Raw genomic sequence first — 10,468 nt, forward strand, 5'->3', positions numbered from 1 at the left:
ATCAGTTTTGCTGTACTGTATATTCCGCCTCAGACGTGTTTGTGTGTGCGTGGTTGTCTGTTTGCTCTTGACGGCGCTCTGCTGTGGTGCCAGGCAGCTGTCTCAGGGTGACCGGGTTCAAGGCGGTGGCTTGAGGACTGCCAGATCTACTTTCGTGATATTGTATCATATTCCTGAGTGTTTTTCCTGGGAGTCACGTGACTTTTCTTTTCTCCAATCATGGATGTTTCTTTGCATTATTTGGTATTATATGAATATTGTGACGATTATCCAATTGCATTGTTCATATATTTACATTTTAGTATAAAACTCCATATTTTGTAATATAGGACTTCATCAAGGTGTTTACAATTTGATGTTGAACATTTAAAACCCTGGAAACCAATTTTTAAATGTCGTGGGTCAAGAGGGCGGAGTTAAAGGGTCCAAGCGGAGGGGATTTGTTAATTTTTTCCATTTATCCAGGAGTAACTGTATTACTGACGGTCCTCCATTCATATGGTAAACTGGGTTAACAGGGCGCATACCTGCAGGACGGGGAGTCACATACAGCGTATCAACTGACACTTGGACACACTCACACATTCTCACACATACACAGTGTCATGCACCAGTTTGTCCTCGTGTTGACCCAAGTGACCTCAGTCGTGTGTATGTGACACGTTTCAGCACTAAAAGACCAGTAGAGACAGATCAATGGAGACTATGCAGTGTCCTGAATTATTTTTAAATAATATAATTCAATTCTAAACCCTGCATGTTTTTTTCATAGTTCAGACTGCAGTACAGTATATAACATATGATGGATGTTTTCAACTATTTCCTAACTTTGCATTTATCTTACATTAATCAGTTAATTCAGAAAATTATGGGCTGCATTTAACTGGTCCTCTTGATTTCCTGGTCAATCATTTGGCCTACAACATGGCAGAAATGGTGACGAATGCCCATCAATACCAAAACGAATCAAATCCCAACGATATTCAGTCGACGATCACATTAGACTGAATAAAGGTACAAATTCTCAAATTGGAGAAAATGGACCGTGAATCTTTTTATTTGCTTTAAAAATGAAAATGGTGATTTGATTGCTAAAAAAGTCGACAACATTCTAATGGTGTCAGCTCCAGAAGGAAACGATCATCAGATCTAGTGACACACACACACACACACACACACACACACACACACACACACACACACACACACACACACACACACACACACACACACACACACACACACACACACACACACACACACACACACACACACACACACACACACACACACACACACACACACACACACACAGTCCAGTCATTCTATAAAAACATCCTGTGCATTGTTTCACTTCTTTTAAAATAAGGGTCATTGGTGCAGAATGTCTATCCCCGCTCAGTGTCTGACGCTCTGCTGCCCCTCTGTGGTGGTGAACGCGCACTGCAGGAGGTCAAGGCGCGTCGGGGTGTCACTCCATCTCGTAGGAGCTGCTGTCCAGCTGGACCTTGAGGGACTTGAAATGAGGCCTGTCGGCCGGCTCGGCGCTCCAACATTGCAACATGGTGCGATAGAGAAAGTCGGGACATTTGGGCGGAGCTGGCATCCTGTAGCCTTTGGTCACCTGCTGGTACACTTCTTGATTGCTGAAGGCTGGGGGGCAGAGATGGAGAGAGAGAGGAAGTGTGAGGAGCAGAAGTGATATTTCCACTACAACACCTGTAGACACACCTGCAGACTCTCTGCACAAACGTAAACCGCCCTGTGTTTAAATATATTTGTTCAGCATAGTTGCTGACTCTCAGTTCCTTAAACACCTTTTCTGCAACTGAGAGGGTTTCTTTTATTTCGTTGCATTGAAAAAAAACTCACCTTGGACCTTTTTTTAATGATCACCGGAATAAAATTTGGTGCGGAAAACAATTTTTTTTTTTGTTAGAAATTGGAATGTGAGGAAGAACAAATATATTTCACCGTCTGTAACTTTGGCAAAAACCCTGCGGCTGCTTGACCCTCAAAAAATGTCAATTATCACCAGTGATTATCATATTGTGTGTTCTGTCTGAAAGGGGAACAAGTATGATTCGAGGACTGATGAGAACAGTGGATAAGTCATGTTGGCAGTGTTTTTGTGTGAAAGGAAAACTGTGCCGAATCTGTTCTGGCACTCTTGCAAACTTTGATCCCTTCTGGAGGAAAACAATGGGAAAAATGACTTCAACTCACGTCATATCCAAGTGCTAATCAAACATCTCACTCCACCAACCTGGGTAAGGAATGCCTCCGTACGTGATGATCTCATAGAGCAGGATGCCAAAGGACCAGACATCGGACTTGTTGGAGAACTTCCCGTGGCTGATGGCCTCGGGGGCGCTCCACTTGTAGGGAATCTTCTTATCTTCCGAGATGTAGAACGGCTCCTGGATGAAAAAAATCATTTGTCTTCAAAATACTCTTGCACTCATTCATTTCATCCTTCGCAAACACTTCCTCCCTCCCTGCAAACCTTGATCACTCTGGCCAGTCCGAAGTCGGCCACCTTGCAGATGTAGTCGTCTCCCACCAGGACGTTTCGAGCCGCCAAATCTCTGTGGATGCTGTTCTGCTCCTCCAGGTACGACATCCCATCAGCCACCTGGGCACCCATGTCAATGAGTGACGCATGGTCTTGTTGCTGCCCCTCTGGACCTGAGACGGACAATCGGAAACACACGAGTCAGAAACAATAAGTACCAAACGGTACAGAGCCCTGCGATGGCCACAACAACAAGAAACGGTGATTTCATTGCACTACATTATAAATAGAAAGTAAAAACAATTAATAATTCATGTTACTAATGTTCATTTATTAGAGAGCAGTTAATCTGTCCCTTACACTTTATTATATAAATCTCATATCTTATTATTAAAAAAAGGGTCCTGATTTCCTGAGCAATGATCAAAATTCAACCAAGACAGCTGAAACAGCGGGTTGCCAGATAATTAGGTGAGGTATCCCCCTTATCTGGCACTCTGCCTCTCCAAGAAAGTAGCCCACTTTTCAGAGAATACACACAAACATGGCAACTCTGCACAGATCATATGGTGACACTGCACAGTGGAATCAATATCAGAGCATCTTTTGTGATCTGGGAAAAAAATATTCGTTGGGAAAATTCGTCCGCTTGACATGAGCCGGGACGTGTCCGTACTGTACGTACCGAAATCTAAACCTTCACTGACAGGTGTTTGTTTTTTTTACATTTACCTCACCTATAGATATGAGGAGGACAAAATATTAGAAGAACCTCTCAGTAAATGTAATACAGTTTGACAGGACCATGGAGAACTGCCTCAAAAATAATAATAAACATCTCTCGAAAAGCAATTCCAACAAAAAAATTCAATTATCTTCATGACGGCAGGATTTACTGCAGGACTGTTGCTTTTTTTAAACCTAATAAACTGGCAGCTGAGTGCAGTTTCTCCACGTTTCGACATCCCTGGTGCTGAATGGAAAGAAATGACTTCCAAACTGAAAACAAATGGAGATTTTTGTATCATACGACGGAACAGAGAACCAAGCCTTTTCCAGTAAACTGACCACATAAACCCCTCGGTTCTCACAAAAGACCGGAGCAGAAGGACACGGAGAGAGAGGTTTACCTCTGAGGAAGTGGAGCAGGCTGCCTTTCTCCATCAGCTCGGTGATGATGTAGTACGGCGGCGAAGCTGTGCACACAGCAAACAGAGAGATGAGATGGCGGTGCCGGAGACTCTTCAGGATCTGGGCTTCCCTCTGAAACTCCCGGTGGTTCAACTCTGAGTCTGGACACGGATGATGGGAAGACGTCAAAGAGGAGCAGGGGAAGGCGAAGACGGAGAGAAGCGACACAAAGAAACCAAGAAAGGCATTCATATATCTAACACAGTTCACTGTGCCAACGTGACCTGGACGTGTATCTTCTGCTTTTATGTTCGCACGGACAGGGGGAGATATTGTTGTTATTAAGCTACCATGACAGCTTATCCTGTGTTTCTCCCCCAGCGAACACTTTATCAGGACCCACACCTGTACACCTGCTTATTCATGGTATTATCCAATGAGAATGTCAGCCAGTACATCCATGATCAAGTGTTAGCAGCATTCATGAAATTCCTGTTGATAGCCAGCAAAATGTAGAAACACAATCGATATATCTCAGATTGATGGTTCAAAAATGTATAGTATTAGAGGCCTGCAATTATGGCTGCAGGAAATTATTTTCTTAAATGATTCATCTTTCAATTCCTTTTCATTTGATTGACAAGGAAATGTCAAAACTGACACTTTCCCATCACAATTTTCCAGAGCACCGAGTAGAAGTCTTTTATTTTGTGTGCTAAACCCCATAATATTCAGTTTACAATGAAATAAGAGGGAAAAAGCGGAAACAATCTTGGATTTGGGAAATGAACCTGAAAATGTAGTCAAAGTTATGGCTCAATGATTTTGTCCACAACTGTTATTGTATCTCTCTCTAGTCAGCCCTCGTAAGTTCAACAGACAGGATGAATTACCGCTCTTGATGATCTTGATGGCGACCTTAATATGTCCTTTCCAGCATCCCTGGTAGACGTCAGCAAAGTATCCAGTGCCCAGCTCCTCCACCAGGGTGAACTCTTCTTTCGGGAGCTCCCACTCGTCCACCATGAAATGGTTCAAGTCGGGGGTGTCTGGCTTTTTCTGATGCAGGAAGCACGCACACATACAAACATATTTAGGACACTAATACAGCACATGGATTCCCGTTTAAAGCGTCTTTACCTGTCAGAGCCTTGAATATTTTCCACTGAAGAATTTGACAGGGTTTAGGAACAACAACAACTGACAATGTGTCCGAAATTGGGACGTGAGGAAGAACAAATATATCTCACTGTCTGTGATTCTGACAAAAACTCTGCTGCTGCTCGACCCGTTAGTACGACCTACATCACATCTGCAGCTGTGTTGCATGACTTCCTAAAAATAAGTGTTGTGTTCAGGCTCAGATGCAAGACATCAAGTTGGTGCACGAGTAAACACGGTGAAGCGTGCCGGCGTCCCAATGCTCCGGCAGCAAATGCAGACGTTATCGCTTGATGTTCCGGAAGTAAGAGGGAGCACGAGGACTTTCCCTACCCGCTTGCAGTGGCTTCCCAGTCTGCCCGTGGTGATCAGGCTGTTGGCGCTGTAGTGCTCCACCAGGTCGAACAGAGAGCTGAAGAGGTGGCTGTTGTCCACGTGAAAATTACCATCACCTGCTTGGTGGATTTTAAAATGCTTCACCCGACTGCTGGACCTCACTGCGGAGAGAGATCCACAAACACAGGCGCAAAGTCAGGAACACGTGGGGGGGGGGGGGGGGGGTACCCAAAGATCCTGCCCCCCTAGGGGCATTTCTTTCATTATTTCTCTAAAGCATTGCACTTTAAACTTCAGCAAAAACATCCACAGAGAAATCCAAAGCAAAGTCAAATTACTAAGGGACTTCACACAGCCCAGGAGGAACTTAAAGCTCTTATTGTAATGCAATTCATTTTAAATTCCAAATTATTATTATCATTATTATTATTATTATTGCTATAGTAAAACATCTAAATATGTCAAGGAGAATTGCATTCATTAACTGATGGCTATGCCAAAATACCACAGATTACAAATTAAATATGATTTGAGAGTAAAGGCCATTATGAAGCAATACGTGTAATTCAACCTGGTCATTAAAAATGGGCCCTAATCTAAATTTTAATTGTAGTGTTATTTTTGCCGCGCACAATTTTTTCAACGGAGAACAAACGGTAATTGATGACTTTTGTGTGACTAAGATCTGCTAACTGGCTTTTGGCTGCAGCTTCGTATTGAACATAGGGACGTTAGACGAGCGGCATCAATCCTCTCATTTCAACGTAGTTTGCAAACTTATAAGTGTGGCGCATTTCAAATGCCTTTGAAATTCCTATTCTTGCAGTGAGAATCTATATCTCTTTGGTCTTCCTCGTTGGCAACAACTTCTCCATTCTACTGTAATCTTTACATTTCGTACAATTCCTTGCCAGTATAATACATCCAGCTGTGTTGGAGACCTGAAGTTAAACTCATCACTTCCCTTACACTTGCTTTATTCCATGGACATTACATATTTCTAATTATCTTTTGTTTCCTTCTCCCCCCCACCTCCCTCCCTTGTCTTGCCTGAGAGAACATATCCAACGTTGTCTTTCTCGCTGTGTCTGATGAGGAAAGATCCCTCTTCATTTCCTGATCCCAGCAGGTGACTCCGGGCCTCGAAGCGGTTCATTTTGCCAAAAAACCATCTGGATCAAAACAAGAAGACATGGATTAAAGTCATGGATTCAGAATTTAAAGCTGCAAAAATCAAAAACAATGATGTGAGATTCTCAGTAAATAAACACATTTGGTCCGGTTTTTAGAAAGACTGATGTCAGATGCAGAACGTTACCTCCAGTATTTTCTCGCACCTTTGCAAAGTGTTGTTGTTGCTTTTGTTACGTTCTTGTATCTGTGCGTTAGTGGTTGCAGTTTGGGCTCATTGAATCAATATTCTTAAAGATATTTAGACTAGTCTGTGGGCTTAGTCAAGTCTTCATTCTGCACTCGAGCCAATCTAGTGCAAGACAGTTCCACAAAAATAAATATTTGACTTTGAGTCAAGGCAAACTGTGAACTAAGAGCAAGTTGTCATGGTAATAATCAGGTGGATCAGTGCCAAAACATGATTTGATGATAAGACATGACGACGTGTGGTTTTCAAACAATGTTGTGGAGCAAGTTATAAAGTAGGAACGTGTCTGACGTAATTTGCTGGCGGTGCACAGCAGAGAGGATGTCCGGAATGTCACGGTAACTACGATGTCGCCTTATCGTACGATACATGAATATGAACTCAATCATTTTTACTGAGCACAGTAATAGCCATTGTGTCTGCATGCCTGTTTCTTGACATATCATACGTTCTCGTCATAATCAGTTATTTGATAGGTCTATAAAATGTACTTTTTCTAAAGGCACCACCTTGTTTTGATCTGAGGCCTAAACGCAAGTGTGTACTTTTGGTCACATTTCCCTCGGCAGTGTCACAAATCGCGTAGGTCTTTGCTCGCACAACGACCAGTAGACCTGAACTGAGCGCTCACGTGATTCAATATCAAAAAATGGTTCTTAAAATGACGATAATAATGTTTATCAGAATAATTTCTGGGAGAATATATAAATCAGTAAAAGGCCTACCTGCTACAGGTCTGCACTCACACTTTATTTATTTGTTAATATTTTACGACATATTGCTGAAGTTGACTAAACGGGAAAAAAGACAAACAAAAAAAGTTGTGTTGTATTTACTTCCTTTTAGCTTGTCAAGTTTCGCATGACGTAAACCTCACGGCGAGTGGAAACAAAAATAAACACTGTGACTCTAAAGTTTGCTGAAATAAACCTTGAAAATATTTGCAAACCTCTTACTAAATAATAAAGTAATAAAAGAGAAACTCTTTAATTATATGCTATTATTAGAACTGCAGCCCTCCAGCACCTGCCGACATGCAGGAATAACCAAACTTTGCACACTTCCCATTCTGCTAAAAACAATAAACTGAGAGATTTAAAAAACAAAAAAAATTAAAAACAAGAAGTGGGGAGGCAGACTGTTGTCATGTTTTCATCCCAGTTTGCATCACTACAACACAGACATGGGCCCTGACATTATCAGAGGAGTCGGTGACATTTCACAGTGTTATTTACAACTGAGGGGGCTGGAGGCACACACTGTGTGTGATGCAGGAGAGTACAATGCACCATGACTGTGATCTTTCTCATTATGAATACGCGTTGGCTCTGGAGACAGAGGAAGCAGAGGGGGGCAGGTTACGGAGAATTAGCTATTATTTTTTTAGATCCAAAGCTCCAATCGTGCTCCGTAGAAAAGATGAAATTGGTAAAGGACGAGTGGAATTAATTACTCAGTAAATATTTCAGTTTTAAAGGAAGCTTTTGCATGTATGAGGTTTTCTACACATCAGTTTTTTAACGTTCCCCAGTTGTGAACAATTGGATTACAGACATTCACATGTTGTAATGTGTTCAAGTCAAGTCGGTGAATGTGTTTTAGCCAGATTCAGACTGGAAAACGAATTCATCCCTAATGTTATTCGACCTGGTGGAGTACGAACATGAATACAAGTCCAACGAGAAGCACCGCAATCCTGGTGTATTGCACACACGTGGATTAGCAAAACCAGAATGTTGGACCCATTATGATTAATCCACCAATGTTAACAGCGTGGTGACTGGTTATGCAGCTAAAGCTTCTGTAAAGCTTCACGTTTGGTCAGTCAGGTCTCGGCAGAAACTCGTGCAGGTAAAAGACTTAAAAAGGGAATTTGAGTCAGTGGAGATCCAAATGTTTTCCTTGTTTTCTTACACACAGAATTGTGCAAGGCTGTGAGACCAGGCTGGATCTCACAGTCGGTTACAGAGGAGGTCGTGGCCAGAGATTTGATCATAATGTATTCAGTCACTACAGTGATAGGTTGGCCATAAGAGGCTGTAGTGTGTGATCACCTGTGTTGTGCCGCATATACACTTTTTATTTGTGTGTATATATATACACATTTATAATACATTATAGAATTTTTTTTAATGTAGCCTATTTACCTTTTTTCCCCTATCAATGTCAACAGTACAGTAACAGCATAGTCTTGCGTCTTGACAGAATTGGATCAAATTGATGATTGTGATTGACTTCCATAACCAGTCACTAGACTGTAAGTCGAAGCGGGAAGAGGGGGCAGCCTTCACCCACGTGTGTGCTGCGGTTTATGAAGCCGATTGCCAACACTCACGGTTGCGTCTGCAGGGACTCGGCCCGCACCAGGTAGTTGTTGGGCACGATGCCGGTGTCCAGGACGCGGCCGTTCTTGTCGATCCGGCGCGCGGTCCACCAGTCCCCGCTGCGGCTGACGACGCTGAACCGGTCCCCCTCCTGGAACGACAGCTCGTCCTCGTGCCGGGCCGCGAACTGCCACACGGCCGTGTAGATGGAGCTGCCCTCGGACACCGTCTCCTGCGCCGGCGGCGGCGGCTGCGGAGGCGCCGGGCGCGGTGGTTCCTCCGCACCGCTCGCGCCGTCACCGCCTCCGTCTCTTTCTCTTCCTTCTCCTACTCCTTCTGCAGGTGAAGGCTTTTTGTCCGTGAAAATCCTCTGCCATAGTCCCTCCAGACATGGACAAGCTCTCCGCAGACACTCACCCATAGATAACCATGAATGGCCCCGCGCGCGGAGCCGCCGCCGCCTCTGGCCCCAGTGCGCCACTGTGCGCGTCAGCCGCCCACACCTGTCCGACAGGTAGAGGGGGGGACGGAGGAATCCTCGGAATCCTCGGAATGCTCTTCCAGAGAAACTGATCACATGGTTATACCTGCTGGCGCTGCTGCGCTCGAACTCGAAGGGACCGGCAGCAACCTCCTGACGTGGCGCAGAGAGAGAGAGAGAGAAGAGAGAAGCTCTGCTCCGACAGGCGCCTCATCAATCTCCCCCCGAGTAGTTTGTCTCTGTCACGATGGTGCTGAGATAATGGCACCTGCGAATGTCTGGAAGGTTTTGCAGATGATGTAAATGCTTGTTGGGTAGAACTGCACCCACGGGCGTAGCACTGGGGGGGGGGGGGGGGGGGGGCAAAGGGGACAGACTAACCAGGGGCCAAGGGCGAGGGGCCCCTGCAAAGCCTGGAATTAAACAAAAAAAAAAATATTTCGTTTGACTTTGATTAGAGTTTTCTAAGCAATTAGTGTTATAACATTAATAAACGATTGGCTGAATACATCGGTTGAGACACTGAGCTGTGTGTTTCAAAAAATAGTGGAGGTTCTCTGAGGGCCCTCTCACCCATTACAAAAGGGGCCCACAGACACTGCTTATGTACAGGGCCCAGAATTTGGTGCTACACCCCGGACTGCACCTGAACTCTGGCCACTTCATTAGGTACGTCTGTAAAAAAAAATGTATGCAGGCCAATACATACATTGCTCTGAACAAAACACATGGGGGGGGGGGGGGGGGGGGGGGGTCTCATGGGGTGACAGCAGATTTCCAAGAGTGATGTACTTACCGGTCAAATAATACTCAGTAGCATCCAAATTATTACACATAAACTATAGGATTGCACTAGAGCTCCTATCTCCATCCGCCGAGGGCCAACAGACCCCTTGAATTCAACCAAGCCACCAAATTGCAAACAGATCCGTTCAGTATAGTTCCTGGGTATAATCCTGCTGACAAAAAAACAAACAAATGAACTGGGCCAACCTCCTACAAGCTTGGTGGAGGTACAGATGACTATCTGAAACATTGGAAGAATCAAACCAAAACTCAAAACAAAGTTGCCATGTGGCCCTAAACTTTGGATATAAATTGGCAGAATGTCTCTTTACTGTCAGAGATCCTATAAGCAG

The 10,468-nt window shown here is 44.0% G+C and overlaps 1 protein-coding gene across 1 annotated transcript; it reads right to left on the bottom strand.

Moving 5' to 3' along the window:
• Positions 1–999: 999 nt before the first annotated feature.
• ptk6b (PTK6 protein tyrosine kinase 6b) lies at positions 1,000–9,529 on the bottom strand. Its single transcript, XM_035645534.2, has 8 exons — positions 8,860–9,529; positions 6,194–6,315; positions 5,141–5,304; positions 4,540–4,705; positions 3,646–3,807; positions 2,507–2,688; positions 2,267–2,420; positions 1,000–1,653 (listed from the first exon to the last, which is right to left on the bottom strand). Exons 1-8 carry the CDS (start codon positions 9,267–9,269, stop codon positions 1,472–1,474), a joined length of 1,542 nt encoding a protein of 513 aa, XP_035501427.1. The 5' UTR covers positions 9,270–9,529; the 3' UTR covers positions 1,000–1,471.
• Positions 9,530–10,468: the final 939 nt, after the last annotated feature.

Source organism: Scophthalmus maximus, chromosome 3, assembly GCF_022379125.1.
Source record: "Scophthalmus maximus strain ysfricsl-2021 chromosome 3, ASM2237912v1, whole genome shotgun sequence".
Lineage (NCBI taxonomy): Eukaryota > Metazoa > Chordata > Actinopteri > Pleuronectiformes > Scophthalmidae > Scophthalmus > Scophthalmus maximus.